The 18,335-nt window shown below is 34.6% G+C and overlaps 2 protein-coding genes across 4 annotated transcripts in view; both read left to right on the forward strand.

The window, feature by feature from the left end:
• Positions 1–18,335, forward strand: part of LOC124527579 (gamma-taxilin-like) — a 697,565-nt gene that overhangs the window by 498,642 nt on the left and 180,588 nt on the right. The gene's annotated exons all lie outside the window — the stretch shown is intronic.
• The window catches only part of LOC124527574 (cullin-4B-like), a 66,029-nt gene continuing 53,871 nt past the window's right edge, over positions 6,178–18,335 (forward strand). Inside the window, 7 exon segments of the mRNA XM_047100670.1 lie at positions 6,178–6,385; positions 10,059–10,174; positions 13,979–14,082; positions 14,341–14,410; positions 17,039–17,112; positions 17,755–17,917; positions 18,018–18,108. Coding sequence (XP_046956626.1) covers positions 6,178–6,385; positions 10,059–10,174; positions 13,979–14,082; positions 14,341–14,410; positions 17,039–17,112; positions 17,755–17,917; positions 18,018–18,108 — 826 coding nt within the window.

Consider the following 18,335-nt stretch of genomic DNA (forward strand, 5'->3'; position numbering starts at 1 on the left):
CGACGCTGAACATCTTTTCATGTGCCTGTTGGCCATCTGGATGTCTTCTTTAGAGAAGTGTCTATTCATGTTTTCTGCCCATTTCTTCACTGGGTTATTTGTTTTTCGGGTGTGGAGTTTGGTGAGCTCTTTATAGATTTTAGATACTAGCCCTTTGTCCGATATGTCATTTGCAAATATCTTTTCCCATTCCGTTGGTTGTCTTTTAGTTTTGTTGGTTGTTTCCTTTGCTGTGCAGAAGCTTTTTATCTTCATAAGGTCCCAGTAATTCACTTTTGCTTTTAATTCCCTTGCCTTTGGGGATGTGTCGAGTAAGAGATTGCTACGGCTGAGGTCAGAGAGGTCTTTTCCTGCTTTCTCCTCTAAGGTTCTGATGGTTTCCTGTCTCACATTTAGGTCCTTTATCCATTTTGAGTTTATTTTTGTAAATGGTGTGAGAAAGTGGTCTAGTTTCAACCTTCTGCATGTTGCTGTCCAGTTCTCCCAGCACCATTTGTTAAAGAGGCTGTCTTTTTTCCATTGGATGTTCTTTCCTGCTTTGTCAAAGATGAGTTGGCCATATGTTTGTGGGTCTAGTTCTGGGGTTTCTATTCTATTCCATTGGTCTGTGTGTCTGTTTTTGTGCCAATACCATGCTGTCTTGATGATGACAGCTTTGTAGTAGAGGCTGAAGTCTGGGATTGTGATGCCTCCTGCTTTGGTCTTCTTCTTCAAAATTCCTTTGGCTATTCGGGGCCTTTTGTGGTTCCATATGAATTTTAGGATTGCTTGTTCTAGTTTCGAGAAGAATGCTGGTGCAATTTTGATTGGGATTGCATTGAATGTGTAGATAGCTTTGGGTAGTATTGACATTTTGACAATATTTATTTTTCCAATCCATGAGCAGGGAATGTCTTTCCATTTCTTTAAATCTTCTTCAATTACCTTCATAAGCTTTCTATAGTTTTCAGCATACAGATCCTTTACATCTTTGGTTAGATTTATTCCTAGGTATTTTATGCTTTTTGGTGCAATTGTGAATGGGATCAGTTTCTTTATTTGTCTTTCTGTGGCTTCATTGTTAGTGTATAAGAATGCAACTGATTTCTGTACATTGATTTTGTATCCTGCAACTTTGCTGAATTCATGTATCAGTTCTAGCAGACTTTTGGTGGAGTCTATCGGATTTTCCATGTATAATATCATGTCATCTGCAAAAAGCGAAAGCTTGACTTCATCTTTGCCAATTTTGATGCCTTTGATTTCCTTTTGTTGTCTGATTGCTGATGCTAGAACTTCCAGCACTATGTTAAATAACAACGGTGAGAGTGGGCATCCCTGTCGTGTTCCTGATCTCAGGGAAAAAGCTCTCAGTTTTTCCCCGTTGAGGATGATGTTAGCTGTGGGCTTTTCATAAATGGCTTTTCTGATCTTTAAGTATGTTCCTTCTATCCCGACTTTCTCAAGGGTTTTTATTAAGAAAGGGTGCTGGATTTTGTCAAAGGCCTTTTCTGCATCGATTGACAGGATCATATGGTTCTTCTCTTTTTTTTTGTTAATGTGATGTATCACGTTGATTGATTTGCGAATGTTGAACCAGCCCTGCATCCCAGGAATGAATCCCACTTGATCATGGTGAATAATTCTTTTTATATGCTGTTGAATTCGATTTGCTAGTATCTTATTGAGAATTTTGGCATCCATATTCATCAGGGATATTGGCCTGTAGTTCTCTTTTTTTACTGGGTCTCTGTCTGGTTTAGGAATCAAAGTAATACTGCCTTCATAGAATGAGTCTGGAAGTTTTCCTTCCCTTTCTATTTCTTGGAATAGCTTGAGAAGGATAGGTATTATCTCTGCTTTAAACGTCTGGTAGAACTCCCCTGGGAAGCCATCTGGTCCTGGACTCTTATTTGTTGGGAGATTTTTGATAACCGATTCAATTTCTTCGCTGGTTATGGGTCTGTTCAAGCTTTCTATTTCCTCCTGATTGAGTTTTGGAAGAGTGTGGGTGTTCAGGAATTTGTCCATTTCTTCCAGGTTGTCCAATTTGTTGGCATATAATTTTTCATAGTATTCCCTGATAATTGTTTGTATCTCTGAGGGATTGGTTGTAATAATTCCATTTTCATTCATGATTTTATCTATTTGGGTCATCTCCCTTTTCTTTTTGAGAAGCCTGGCTAGAGGTTTGTCAATTTTGTTTATTTTTTCAAAAAACCAACTCTTGGTTTCGTTGATCTGCTCTACAGTTTTTTTAGATTCTATATTGTTTATTTCTGCTCTGATCTTTATTATTTCTCTTCTTCTGCTGGGTTTAGGCTGCCTTTGCTGTTCTGCTTCTATTTCCTTTAGGTGTGCTGTTAGATTTTGTATTTGGGATTTTTCTTGTTTCTTGAGATAGGCCTGGATTGCGATGTATTTTCCTCTCAGGACTGCCTTCGCTGCGTCCCAAAGCGTTTGGATTGTTGTATTTTCATTTTCGTTTGTTTCCATATATTTTTTGATTTCTTCTCTAATTGCCTGGTTGACCCACTCATTCGTGAGTAGGGTGTTCTTTAACCTCCATGCTTTTGGAGGTTTTCCAGACTTTTTCCTGTGGTTGACTTCAAGCTTCATAGCATTGTGTAAACCACAATTTCTTTATCCATTCATCAGTTGATGGACATTTAGGCTCTTTCCATAATTTGGCTATTGTTGAGAGTGCTGCTATGAACATTGGGGTACAAGTGCCCCTATGCATCATTACTCCTGTATCCCTTGGGTAAATTCCTAGCAGTGCTATTGCTGGGTCATAGGGTAGGTCTATTTTTAATTTTCTGAGGAACCTCCACACTGCTTTCCAGAGCGGCTGCACCAATTTGCATTCCCACCAACAGTGCAAGAGGGTTCCCGTTTCTCCACATCCTCTCCAGCATCTGTAGTCTCCTGATTTGTTCATTTTGGCCACTCTGACTGGCGTGAGGTGATATCTGAGTGTGGTTTTGATTTGTATTTCCCTGATAAGGAGCGACGCTGAACATCTTTTCATGTGCCTGTTGGCCATCTGGATGTCTTCTTTAGAGAAGTGTCTATTCATGTTTTCTGCCCATTTCTTCACTGGGTTATTTGTTTTTCGGGTGTGGAGTTTGGTGAGCTCTTTATAGATTTTAGATACTAGCCCTTTGTCCGATATGTGATTTGCAAATATCTTTTCCCATTACGTTGGTTGCCTTTTAGTTTTGTTGGTTGTTTCCTTGGCTGTGCAGAAGCTTTTTATCTTCATAAGGTCCCAGTAATTCACTTTTGCTTTTAATTCCCTTGCCTTTGGGGATGTGTCGAGTAAGAGATTGCTACGGCTGAGGTCAGAGAGGTCTTTTCCTGCTTTCTCCTCTAAGGTTTTGATGGTTTCCTGTCTCACATTTAGGTCCTTTATCCATTTTGAGTTTATTTTTGTAAATGGTGTGAGAAAGTGGTCTAGTTTCAACCTTCTGCATGTTGCTGTCCAGTTCTCCCAGCACCATTTGTTAAAGAGGCTGTCTTTTTTCCATTGGATGTTCTTTCCTGCTTTGTCAAAGATGAGTTGGCCATACGTTTGTGGGTCTAGTTCTGGGGTTTCTATTCTATTCCATTGGTCTGTGTGTCTGTTTTTGTGCCAATACCATGCTGTCTTGATGATGACAGCTTTGTAGTAGAGGCTAAAGTCTGGGAATGTGATGCCTCCTGCTTTGGTCTTCTTCTTCAAAATTCCTTTGGCTATTCGGGGCCTTTTGTGGTTCCATATGAATTTTAGGATTGCTTGTTCTAGTTTCGAGAAGAATGCTGGTGCAATTTTGATTGGGATTGCATTGAATGTGTAGATAGCTTTGGGTAGTATTGACATTTTGACAATATTTATTTTTCCAATCCACGAGCAGGGAATGTCTTTCCATTTCTTTAAATCTTCTTCAATTACCTTCATAAGCTTTCTATAGTTTTCAGCATACAGATCCTTTACATCTTTGGTTAGATTTATTCCTAGGTATTTTATGCTTCTTGGTGCAATTGTGAATGGGATCAGTTTCTTGATTTGTCTTTCTGTGGCTTCATTGTTAGTGTATAAGAATGCAACTGATTTCTGTACATTGATTTTGTATCCTGCGACTTTGCTGAATTCATGTATCAGTTCTAGCAGACTTTTGGTGGAGTCTATCGGATTTTCCATGTATAATATCATGTCATCTGCAAAAAGCGAAAGCTTGACTTCATCTTTGCCAATTTTGATGCCTTTGATTTCCTTTTGTTGTCTGATTGCTGATGCTAGAACTTCCAGCACTATGTTAAACAACAACGGTGAGAGTGGGCATCCCTGTCGTGTTCCTGATCTCAGGGAAAAAGCTCTCAGTTTTTCCCCGTTGAGGATGGTGTGAGCTGTGGGCTTTTCATAAATGGCTTTTCTGATCTTTAAGTATGTTCCTTCTATCCCGACTTTCTCAAGGGTTTTTATTAAGAAAGGGTGCTGGATTTTGTCAAAGGCCTTTTCTGCATCGATTGACAGGATCATATGGTTCTTCTCTTTTTTTTTGTTAATGTGATGTATCACGTTGATTGATTTGCGAATGTTGAACCAGCCCTGCATCCCAGGAATGAATCCCACTTGATCATGGTGAATAATTCTTTTTATATGCTGTCGAATTCGATTTGCTAGTATCTTATTGAGAATTTTGGCATCCATATTCATCAGGGATATTGGCCTGTAGTTCTCTTTTTTTACTGGGTCTCTGTCTGGTTTAGGAATCAAAGTAATACTGGCTTCATAGAATGAGTCTGGAAGTTTTCCTTCCCTTTCTATTTCTTGGAATAGCTTGAGAAGGATAGGTATTATCTCTGCTTTAAACGTCTGGTAGAACTCCCCTGGGAAGCCATCTGGTCCTGGACTTTTATTTGTTGGGTGTTACTGGTTTCTTATGCCTTGATCGTAAGGGTGCCGTGTTGCTGTTTTAGCTCTAGCAGTCAGGAGGCTTCTAGCGTCGATTTTGTAACCAGAATTATGTGTGAATATATGTTGCCTATTGCTACCATTGCGTCTCTCTCTTTCCCTAAACTTCTCTCATGTTTTCCCGTGATTTCGGAGGGATATCCAAAATATCCATGATTTTTTAAAATCCCTGTTTATTTGTGCCTAACTCATTATGTAGCGTAATTTGCCTTGCTTTTTATTTTCTTTTGCAGGCTTTCCCCTCCATTTTCTTACATACCCCTTTTTTACTTTCTTCTTACCTCTACTTTCTTCTTCCCTTTAATCCTTCATTAAACTTAACTCTTTCCCCCCCCATGTGTGTGTTTTTATTTATTTTATCATTTAGCACCTTGGGTATCAGACTTGCTAGATTTTCTGGACCTTTTTAGTGAATGTTCCATGAGAGTGCAGAGCTTTGTCTCTTGTTTGCTGTATATTACAAACGTCTGTATAGCTAACCGTGATGTAAAGTGGTACAGAGTAAGCAAATGTATTATATTCTGGCTTTTCTGACTTTCTGTACTTCACTTCTTGTCTGATTGATTTCTCTCTCTTAGCTGTTTCTGTGGTTTCTGTTTGTGTTTGTGCCCCCCCCCCCCAGGTAAGCTCTGTGTTGCAGGAGGTTGTGAAATATTCTGATATAGGTGCCTTGTACGTTTTTGTGGGTTTTTTTCTTTTGCAGTTGGTATTTACATTTTGTTCGCTTTGTCTCTTTTTCATTTTTCCCCTCTGTTTCCCAGTTTTCTCTTGTTTTCTAATCTCTTGTGTTTCCTTCCCATGTTTGCCCTTACATATTCCAAAACACTTCTACAATCATTTTGTCATTTGCCACTATGCTGTACTGAAACTCACTTCTTATTTCAGCAGTCTCACTTTTTCCCTTTGTGCTTGGTTATTTTCCTCTTTTTCTTTTGACGATTATTCATTTTTTCATTCTCTTCGTTTTCACAGTATTTCATCTCCTCATCTGGTCATTATTGTTTTGACTATTTCTCAAGAGATTATAACTACCTGCTGATGGTCTCCCTGCATCTGTTTCCATGTTGTGTTAAGGAAAAAAATGATTAAAATATAGGAACAGGGGTCAGGAATATTACTAAATGCTCTTCGTGTTTATCTCCTTTTGCTTCTTTTTCCTGCCACCAAAACATTCTTAAGTCTTCTACTAGATAAAATTATAAACCTGAATTTTCTCGGATCTCATAGGACTTAATGTGAAAATGCCTCAGCAAGACTCATCATCCTCTTCAGCTGCTGCTGCCTCTCAGAAACAAGAGCAACTTAAAAACGTAAAGTTGGTAGTTTTCTCTGTGGCTACAGACCATCACAACAACGACTGGACTGAAGCCCCAACAACTCTGTCTAGTTTTGCCAGTAACACGCTTGGCACTGGCTCTGTCAAGAAGTTGGTAATCAAAAACTTTAAAGGTAACTTAATGATAATTTTTTTAAGAGTTCAGTTTTAGCTTTTTTCATACCCTGTTGCTGCTTTTTGTACTTTAAATTCAGAGAGGTACAGTTAATATTTTTCGAGGTAGTTAATTTTTAGAAGATTGGGAACATTGATTTTACAGTCTGGAGACCTGAATCCTGGCCCCAGTTTAACCGTGGAGTAACTCGTGGAGGCCTTTGGAAAATTACTCCACTCTTCAGTACTTTGTTTCTCTCTAAAATACATTTATGCCCTCCCTTACTGCTTGAAATACTCTAGGTTGCCACACCGTTGTAGAATACATTCTCTTCCATCTTTTTAGTGAGTGGATCTAGAATATTACTGAGAAAAGTTCTTACATAGGGAGTCAAAAGGCAACAATTTGAATTTTTAATAAGTTACAGAACAGGTGGTAAAAAATTGTGCATTTGGACATAAACAGTGAAACCATAATAAGATCCTTTACTAGGAGTAGATTTTAAATTTTGAAGAAATGTTAATATAAAAATTAAAAACTCATGATAATCATGGTTTTTTTCATACAGTTTTTATAGAATTAGCGTAATTTTTCATATAATATTTTCATATACAATTCATAAAACAGAATCCTTGCATGGTATTTTGGCATTTTATAAACCAGTGTTTTCGATATCTTGTCAAGATTCTCATTTTTTAGTTTACAGGTTTTAAAGGGCATATTCCAACCCTGTTGCCATCTTTAGTTGTCAAGAAAAAAATTAACTTTTTAAAAATTTTAATTAATATTATTTAAAAACTTTTGTATTCAGTTATTTTCTGCTCAAAAAATAGTTTTCTAAGTAAATATCAAACAATCCAAAATTTATGAATAAGACGTCAAATTTTCTAGAACTTTTCAAAAGTAAATGTTTGTAACATTTTGCCCCTTGGGTGTTTTGCTTTTTCCCTTCTCTCCTTATCCAGAACCTAGTGCATGCTAGATTTATTATGCAGAAGTTTGACTTTAGACTGTTGAAGTTTCAAAAAGCAATCTTATTTTAGTGGCTGGGTAAGATTTCAAATAGCATGAATTATTTGAATTCATGTTATACTCATGCATTGTTGCATAGATTGAAAATTTTACTTTTTCCAATCTTTTTTGGTATATTTCAGCATTAGGGTGAGTTTAAGGAACTGAAATGCTTTGGTCTATGCATATTTTTTTCATTGTTTTAGTCAATATTACTAATTTGATCTGGGTTCTCATACTCAGGGCAGAGCTGTACCAAATATCTCTTAAAGTCATTGAAATAATTTTGACTGTTTTTTAAGTTTATTTGTTTTAAGACAGAGAGCACAGGCAGGGAAGGGGCAGAACGAGAGGGAGAGGGAGAATCCCAAGCAGACTTCCCACTATCAGCACAGAACCTGACACGGGACTGGAATTCATGAACCATGAAATCATGACCTGGGCCAAAATCAAGAGTTGGAAGCGTAACCAACTGACCCACCCAGTTGCCTCTACAAATTTAATATTCCTGCATAAAGGATACACAAAATTTGCTGATCTGTTTCATATATTAAAATACTACAAATAAACTTAGAAAATATTCTGTTTTAGTGGGATGGAATATTGAAATAGTTCTGTAGATCGTCATCATCCGATATCTGACTTTCAGGTTTTTTTGCTAACGTTTTAGTTTAACGTTTTAACGTAAACTAGATTTGAAGCAACACTCATATTCCTTTTTCCGTGACATAATTAATAATGCTTTTCAGATTTTTAAAATAACGCATTTATTTCAGGGTAAAGTTTGTATTAAATTCTGCATAGAAGAAGGAATGGTTACCTTCTTGGATAATAGTACATTTTTTTGAGAGTGAGAGAGTGAATGTGGTACAAAGAAAAATAAACTTAATATATATATATATTAACATATACATGTAATTATAATTGTATAATATATATTATATATAATAAAACTTTGTGTATATTATATACAAGCCCTAATATATAATATGTTAATATATGTTATATATAATGATTAATATAATCATATTAATCATATTAATTATATTATATTAAATGTAAGGTAAATTTAGTTATATATAATTATTAATGGATATTAATAATTAACATATAATATATATTATATATAATATAACTTTATATATATTATATGTTAACTTACATAGTTTCCCTTCCGAAGGGCCCACGTCTTGGTTTTGATGGTTTTCTACCTCAGTTAATTTGTGCTTAATTTTGTATTATTTTTCTTCTTATCTTAGATTCCCTTTATCTTTGCCAACTTCTTAAGTATAACCTTATTTATTTGCAAGATTATTTTTGTTTAGTAATTTAAACATAAAAGTTTCTTGTTTTTTGTTGAGACTTTCTTTTACTAATTTTGTGCTGATATTTTTACTGAGGAGAAATTCACAAAGAATGAATTGGACGTTGACTTTTAAAGTATACGGTTGTACACTTAGCACTTGACGGTATTATGCAACCACTGCCTCAGTTTAATTGTGAAATACTTTAATAGGTAGAAAATGAAAACCTGTATTCACAAGCATTATGATTTCTCTGCCCCACTCCTTTTCCTTTCATTTCTGTCCTCTCTCTACAAGGCAGTCAGCTCTCTGATTTCTGTCCTTATAGATTTGCCTCTTCTGGATGTTTCATTCTATAATCTTTTTTTGCGCCTGGCTGAGTTCAGTTAGCACAGTGTTTTTGAAGTTCATTCAGGTTGTAGTATGTGTGAATGCTTCATTTTTATGGCTTAAATAAAATCCTATCATATGGATGTACATAGTGCCGTGAACATTTATATACGCTATTTTGTATGAATACCTGTTTTTAATTCTTTTGGATATACAGTAGGAAGGGAAGTGTGGGGTCATATGGTAATTTTATGGTTAATGGAAGAACTGCTAAATTTTCCACATTCTCCATACAATTTTATGTTCCTACCAGAGAAGTAGAAGGGTTCTGGTTTTTCCACATCCTCTAAAAAACTTGTTATATCCTTCCTATTAAGTATAAAGTCGTATGTCATGATTTGGACTTGTATTAATCTATTACTATGTTGGGCAGCCTTTCATGGGTTACTTGGCCATTTGTATATGTTCTTGAAAATATCTATTCAAATCCGTAGCCTAGTAATTAATTGGTTGATACTCTTTTTTTGTGGATGAATTGCAACAGTTTTTCACTCTGGATGCTTCCTGCTTACCAGTTATTAGAAAATATTTTCTTGTATCCCGGTGGTTGTGTTTTGCTTTCTTTATTTCTTACCTTTGATCCACAAAAATTTTACATTTTAACTTAATGAACCCCAATAAATTATCTTCTGTCACTTATGTTTTGGTGTCATGTGTGAATTTAGTGCAAGGTCCAAGGTCATGAAGATTTATCCCTTTGTTTCCTACTAAAAGTTTTATAGATTTTGCTTTCATATTTACATTTATGTCTTCGATCCATTTTGAATTATGTTTTCATTATGACACTGACTTCATTCTTTCATATGTGGGTATCTTGTCGTAGTACCGTTTGCTGAAGCGACTATTCTTAACCCACTGAATGGCCTCAACAAGCTTTGTTTAAAATAAATTCATTATATTATAAATGTATGAGGATATGTTACATATTATAGTATTTTGACATTGTCTCCCAAACAGTTATTCTATAAGCTTTCATTTGTTTATTAGATAAACCCCTGCCACTGGAAAACTACACTGAAGAAACATGGCAAAAGTTAAAAGAAGCTGTACAGGCTATCCAGAATAGTATCTCTGTTAAATACAGCTTGGAAGAACTCTATCAGGTGTGTGTTATTTTTGGATACAGGTATTCACCAGTCATAATGGAATCAGGGTTTATAGTAATAATTGAATTATAATTCCTTGGATAATTTTTATCATCATGCATTGTAATCATGGGATCCACCAAGATTACAATCATGCAGTACACTTTCTGTATTTATATTTGATTGATTTACTTAGTTACAATTATGTTGTGTATAATTATGTACTTTTATGTATATATTCTTATTGTTCAGGGTATTTTAATTTATTAATTTTGAAATTTTAAATATAATTTATGATTAAGTTGGCTGACCCACAGTGGATGCAGTGTGCTCTTGGTTTTGGGGGTAGCTTCCTGTGATTCATTGCTTACGTACAGCACCCAGTGCTCATCCCAAAAAGTGCCCTCCTCAGTGCCCAGTAACCCATTTTCCCCTCTCCCCTAGTGCCCCAGTAAACCCTAGGTTTGTTCTCTGTATTTAAGAGAGTGTGTAACTATTTTTTCCCCTGCCCTTACCCCATGGTCTTCTTCTGTTTAGTTTCTCAAGATCCACACATGAGTGAAAACATATATGTCTCTTTCTCTTATTGACTTGCTTCCCTTGGCATAATACCCTCCAGTTTGACTTGCTGCACTTTGCATAGTACCCTCCAGCTCCATCCACATTGCTGCAAATGGAAGGATTTCATTCTTTCTCATTGCCAACATATATGTGTGTGTGTGTGTGTGTATTATGTATGTTATTAATATATTAATAATACTAATTGTATTATTATAATATGTATTAATTATTATATAATATAACCTTTTATATATAGTTTATATTATATTATCTTATATTATATTATCCATTTATCAGTTGATGGACGTTTAGGCCCTTTCCATAATTTGGCTATTGTTGAAAGTGCTGCTACAAACATTGGGGTACATGTGCCCCTGTGAATCAGCACTGCTGTATCCTTTGAATAAACTCCTAATCATGCTATTGGCGGGTCATAGAGTAGGTGTATTTTTAATTTTTTGAGAAACCACCACATTGTTTTCCAGAGCAGCTGCACCAGTTTGCATTCCCACCAACAGTGCAAGAGGGTTCTTGTTTCTCCACATCCTCGCCAGCATCTGTAGTTTCCTGAGTTGCTGATTTTAGCCTCTGTGACTGGTATGAGGTGGTACCTCACTGTGGTTTTGATTTGTATCTAGCTGATGATGAGTGATGTTGAGCATCTTTTCATGTGTCTGATGGCCATCTGGATGTCTTCTTTGGAAAAGTGTCTGTTCATTCATTCTACTCAATTCTCCAGATTACTTGTTTTTCACATGTTGAGTTTGCTAAGTTCTTTATAGGTTTTGGTTACTAACCCTTTATCCCGTATGCCGTTTGCAAATATCTTTTCCCTTTCTGTTGGTTGCCTTTTAGTTTTGTTGATTGTTTCCTTTGCAGTGCAGAAACTTTTTATCTTGATGAGGTCTCGATAGTTCAGTTTTGCTTTTAATTCCCTTGCCAAAAGATACAGGAGTGCTGAAACATAGGGGCACTTGTACCCCAATGTTTATAGCAGCACGTTCAGCAATAGCCAAATTATGGAAAGAGCCTAAATGCCCATCAATTGATGACTGGATAAAGAAATTGTGGTTTATATACACAATGCAATACTACGTGGCAATGAGAAAGAATGAAATATGGCCTTTTGTAGCAACGTGGATGCAACTGGAGAGTGTTAACGCTAAGTGAAATAAGTCATACAGAGAAAGAGAGAGACCGTACGTTTTCACTCTTATGTGGATCCTGAGAAACTTAACAGAAGACCATGGGGGAGGGGAGAGAAAAAAAAAAGAGAGAGGGAGGGAGTCAAAACATAAGAGACTCTTAAAAGCTGCGAACAAACTGAGGGTTGGTGGGGGCTGGGAGGGATGGGAGGGTGGGTGACGGGTATTGAGGAGGGCACCTGTTGGAATGAGCACTGGGTGTTGTATGGAAACTAATTTGACCATAAATTTCCTATTAAGAAATTCCCTTGGCTTTGGAGACCTGTTGAGCATCTTAGGTCCGCGCGGTTGTTGCCTGTTTTCTCCTCTAGGATTTTGATGGTTTCCTGTGTCACAGTTAGGTTTGTCATCCATTCTGAGTTGTTGTTGTTGTTGTTGTTGTTGTTGTTGTTGTTGTTGTTGTTGTTGTTTTTAATATATGGTGTAAGAAAGTGGTCCAGTATCATTCTTCTGCATGTTGCTGGCCAGTTCTTCCACCACCATTTGCTAAAGAGACTGTCTTTTTTTCCAATGGATACCCTTTCCTGTTTTGTCAAAAACTAGTTGGCTATACATTGCTGGGTCCAATTCTAGGTTCTCTGTTCTATTCCAGTGTCTGTGTGTGTGTTTTTGTGCCAGTACCATACTGTCTTGATGTAGTAAATGCTGAAGTCTAGGATTTTGATGCCTCCTGCTTTGGTTTTCTTTTTCAACATTACTCTGGCTGTTTGGGGTCTTTTGTGGTTCCATACACATGTTAGGATTGGTTGTCCTGGCTTTGAGAAGAATGCCAGTGCGATTTTGGATGAGATTACATTAAACGTGTACATTGATTAGGGTACTGTTGACATTTTGACAATATTTATTCTTCCAGTCCATAAGCATGAAACGTTTTTCCATTTGTTTGTGTCTTCTTCACTTTCCTTCACAAGTTTTCTATAGTTTTCAGCATACACATCTTTTACATCTTTGGTTAGGTTTATTCCTGGGTATTTTATGATTCTTGGTGCAATTGTAAATGGGATTGATTTCTGGATTTCTCTTTCTTTTGCTTCATGATTGGTGTATAGAAATGCACCTGATTTCTGTACATTGATTTTGTGTCCTGTGACTTTGCTGGATTAATGTATCAGTTCAAGCAACTTTTTGGTGGAGACTTTCAGGTTTTCCATGTTAGAGTATCATGTCGTCTGTGAAAGTGAGTTTGACTTAACTCTTTTGACAATTTTATGCCTTTCATTTCATTTTGTTGTCTGATTGCTGATGCTAGCACTTCCAACACAATGTTAAACAACAGTGGTGAGAGTGGACCTCTCACCGCTAAAAAGAACCTAGGCATACTTATGTAGCTCTGACAATTAAGCATTCAAAAGGCTGTATTACTGAAATGTAGCATCCTTTTTCTTTATTAAATGTGCCTTTGGCCATAAAGTTTTGGTTAGACTCTAGAACTCTTATAAGGTTGATTCTGAACGTTTTTGCCAGATGAATTCTTTGTTTAATGAGGAGTGAGAGCTTTGCACTATTTTTGGTGACTTCGCTGCAGTGGTCAGTAGGGTGTATTTCAATATAAACAAATGGTTTGTTTTATTGTTTGTTATAGGAATTGTAAGTCACACTTAATAAAATTGTGTTTCATTGTATCGTACACATTTTTAAAATTTATTTTCTAATTTTAAAATTTTAAAGAAAGATCGTAATCTTTTAAAAATTCTGGAAATTAAGACATGGTTTAACTTACGGTTTGAACAGCTAATTTCGAGAATTATTTTTAAATTAAAGAAAGCTGATTACTATGAATGTCTTGGTGCTTAGAATTACTCATAAAGAATGGGTTTGTACATACTGATTGAGATGGAAGACTTTAAATTCATTTTCTTAGGGTTCAGATGCTGCAAATTTTGAAATAGCTTTTCCTCATTTAATAGTCATGACTATATTCATGACATTCCTGTTCACTTATTAAATCATGTAAAATAAGTTCATAATCGGTAGTCAGTATATCATCAACAGTTGTAGACAAAGTAACTTTATTTTGCATTTTTTCAACTTAAGCACAAAAATTTCATTTTTTCAGAGTGTTGAAAACCTTTGCTCCTACAATTTATCTGCAAACTTGTATAAACAGTTGAAGCAGCTTTGTGAACAGCACCTCAAAGCACAAATTCATCAATTCAGAGAGTATCCTTTTTCTCCTCTTTGAGTTGTTTCCTGTCTTTTGTCAAATTTTCCATGCCAGTACCTGTTGAGTGGAATAATTTACTTGGTATATGGGATTAATGTTATTTTTGTTCTCTTTGTGTTCTGTTTAAGACAGACATCCTTGGACCTAAGGTTATCAGTAAGCAGTTTTAAATACTGTCTTTTAGAAGTCATATCTTCCGTTTGCAGAATGTGTGTTAATGTTAGAATGTGAAGTTTTTCTTAACATTACCTCATGGATTCTGTGGACAATGGCCCTTTTCTAAAGAAAATGGATAAATGCTGGCAAAATCATAGCAGACAAATGGTAGAGTATAGAAATTATATTTTTAGTTCAGAGAATTATCATGGAATGTGTTAAATGGTTCTGTAAATGAAAAAAATTCAAACTGTAGTTAGCCCATACTTTATTTAAAAGCTTCTGGAAGTACTTTTATGGTAGACCAAAATTTTCAGTTCTTTAACGTTTTAATTTTAATTTATTTATTCGCTTACAATTAGGTGGTTTTTTTCCAAACAGGTAATTATACTTTAGATGTAATTGAGTCTAACATTAATAGGAGCTTAAACAAGAGGCATGGAAAATATATCAGATTTAGCCTTACTAAATAGTGTGTGAAATTAGTAATTTATCATCTGAGTTTTGAATATACAGAGGAATGTATAGCAGAGCTATAACAAAGCTATACTAAATAAGATAAATAAACTTATAAATACTTCAACGCAAAATATGCCTGTATTTTGAAAATGAAAATATGTAAATTGTGTTTGCTTTTCTATTTGGCAGAATAAAGCATACGATAATATGATATGTTGATACTATTATTAGATTTAAAAGTTTATTTACTGTATAAAAACAAAACTGCTGTGAGTTTAAATCTTCACTAATGGAAAACATTTCTCTCAGTTTCATATGTAAAGAATAAAAACTAGAATAGACTAAACAGTTCAATGAAATAGTGATACTGAAGAGTTTATAATTTTAAAATATAAAAGGAGGTCCTCACATGAATTATGATATGAAAGTATTTATCTAATGGTTTTTAACGAATTGCCAATCATATTGGCTGATTTAGTTCTTTGTATTTGGAGTTGTTATTCTCACTCCTTTCCAATAAGATGTGTCCTAAGTCATTGATGGCTCCCACATCCCATCTTTCTAGTTTTCTTTGTTTAAGAAAGTAATTGTGGGTCTTGGTTAAAAATGAGGGCTGTAATCCATACAAATACCAATTTCTTTTAACCTCCCCAAAACTGTTAACATGGCAAAATTCTCTCAACAGCATAATAACCCCTTCCCACAACGTTTCCAGATGTCCTCTGTAGTGTTAAAAGAGGAATCAGCAAAAGAGGTGCCATAAATGTTTTAAGTTAGAAGCAAAAAAAGTAGACATTTTCTAAAAACATAGTATTTATGGCTACAGTTGTTGCTGATGTTAATGGTACAAGCATATTTTAAATCCTACACGGTTGATTACATCACTTAGAATGATGGCGAACTTGCCACAAAATTAAAAGTGTGTGAAATAATATGCCATGCAGGTTCATTATTGCATGCAATATGTAAAAATCATTCTGAAAAATATTTCCTGGAAAATTCTTACTCTTTTAAGATACAGTTCAAAGGTGATCATTTCTTTCATGCTTTCTAGGCTATTCCACTCTGGTTTTTATTCCACCCTAGTTTTCTTTTGCTTCTCATTTGCTTTCTCCCATCTCTTTGTATTATAGCACTTAAAAGCATGTTTGTAATATAGCCCTTAAAAGGTGTGTTTAAAGCATTAATGCTCTATTTCCTGTTGTAGATTATGAATTCTTTACCAAGTTTTTTGGCATAATAGAGTCATCACATTGTGCAAGTTTAAGATGTACAGTGTGATGATTTGATAACGTTTGTATACTGCAAAATGATTGCTACGGTAGAATTAGCTAGTACCTCAATTACCACTTTTCATCATTACCGTTAACTTTTTGTGGTGATACCAGTTAAGTATCTGTTCTATTAGCAACTGCCAAGTATCTTTCCAGCACATATGGTGATTACCTTCATCACCATGCTTTACATTAGATCTCCAAAATTTATTCATATTACAAGTGAACGTTCATGCCCTTTGGTAACTTATTTTAAAATGTAAATGATTAAAACCTTATTTCTTTACAAATTAATTACATTTTCATTAATATGTTCGTAGAACCTGAATTTAATACCTAAAGTTTTGTCAGTTTAGTTTTTTAGTACGGTAAGTATTAGCAGATATTTACACTGGTGATAATTCTTTGGTTTCGTCAATACTTTTTAAAAATATGAAGGGGACTTGAGACAATACTGTGTGAGAACTGCTCTTCTTATATATGCTCACATCGCAGTTAATTTGTACACAGCCAGTATATTCATAATAAAGAAGTTTGTACATAACCAGTGTATTCATTATAAAGAATTCTCTTCCTGCTGTGTGTGTTTTTAAATAAAAGCGGTGAAATGTTATATTTGTACACAGCCTTGGTCTTCGTAAGTATTGCTGTTAATTTTTCATATTTCCTCTTCTTTTACGGTATGGCTCTGTCTTATATTTTCAGTCTGCTGAAAATATATATGTAGGCGTTTGGATTTCAAAGATTTGTTGAGCAAACTATACTTACCAGTAATATTCACATATCAGCAGTTTTTACGTAAAATAACCTCTGAGTACATTTTCTTTATGTATTTCTATTACTCTTTATTATTTAAGAACTAGCAGTGTAGAAAAGAGTGAAAAATTTGAAAGGTTATCTTTACAAGAGAAATAAATACATTATTGCCCATGTTTGATTGAGAAGAATGTTATAAATTATGTGCTTTTCTTAAGAGTTAAGTTTTTGTTTGATGGAATGGTAATTTAACCAAAAAATCTTTGAGACGTAATGTTTTACCTTTATTTTTTTTTATTTCTAACAGAGCATGATTAGGAACATTTTTCTGTTCCTAGATAGAACTTATGCTTTTCAATACTTGATGTTGTCTTCAATTTGGTAAGATACAAATAATTACTTAAAAAACTGTTACATGTGATTTATAATCACGTCCTTTATCTTCTGAGAGAAAACACAATAAGAGAAAAATCATTTTCAAAATGTGTATTTCTTTGTATCACAAAACGTTGACTTTTTTAAAATGATATTTGAGGTCATGGTAACACAGTTTCAAGTGTTAATTGATAATTTACCTCAATTTAAAAACCTGTCTTAATTAGGAAACATACTAGTTCTAGAATCTAATCTAGGATATGGAACCACGTTTGAAATACTTTGTTATAAAAAACTAGAAGGTCACTAAGTTGATATTAATGTCGATATTATTAATACCATTGTGCTTATTATGAAGGCTAAAAATCGAAGGTAAGTTCAGAAGCTTTGGCGTCCTAAATTTTGCTTAATTTTTAAGAAATTACTGAATTATACATGTCATCCACTGTGCCTTATTTACACTGAAATCTTATTTATTGATTTCAGACCATCAAAAAACAAAACAGAAATATTTATCCAACTGTAGATACAGTGAATTTAACATCAAGTTATATCTTGTTTTGACTGGGAAATGCATTATATACACAGAAGTGTAACTGATGGGAAAAATATAAGCCAAAATTAAGGCAGATTTTTTGTTTGTTTTAGGGATATGGACCTTGAATTATTCAAATCATATATAATTTGTGATCAGAATGTTCGTAGCAGGACCATAGATGGAATTCTTGTGTTGATTGAGAAAGAAAGAAATGGCGAAATGGTTGATCGATGTCTGATTCAAAGGCTTGTAACTATGCTTTCTGATTTGCGGGTAAGTAATTTCTTAACTTTCATTAAATCGAAACTGATTTCTAATGTGATATCTTAAAGATAACTTTTAACTAAGTTTCTTTTACATATTCCATTATTAGATTTACCAAGAATCTTTTGAGAGTAAATTCTTAGAAGAAACAAGCAGGTTCTATGCAGCAGAGGGAAGGAAGCTAGTGCAAAAAAAAAGAGGTATCTGAAATCAAGATGATAACTATAAATTCTGTCACTATCCATAGAAAAGATTATTAAAATGTAAAGAACCATGTTTCTTTATAATTCTTATAAATTTTGACAAACCTTTCTTCCTGACAATTTTTTTTCTTTTTTTTCTTTTTTCTTTTTTTTTTTTTTTTTTGGTCAGTTATGCTAAAGATTTGTCTATTTTGTGGATCTTTTCAAATAAGCAACTTTTGGTA

This window comes from Lynx rufus, unplaced genomic scaffold, assembly GCF_022079265.1.
Source record: "Lynx rufus isolate CCGP_SWC_20201006 ecotype Redwood Valley unplaced genomic scaffold, mLynRuf1.p SCAF_51, whole genome shotgun sequence".
In the NCBI taxonomy this organism is placed as follows: Eukaryota; Metazoa; Chordata; class Mammalia; order Carnivora; family Felidae; genus Lynx; species Lynx rufus.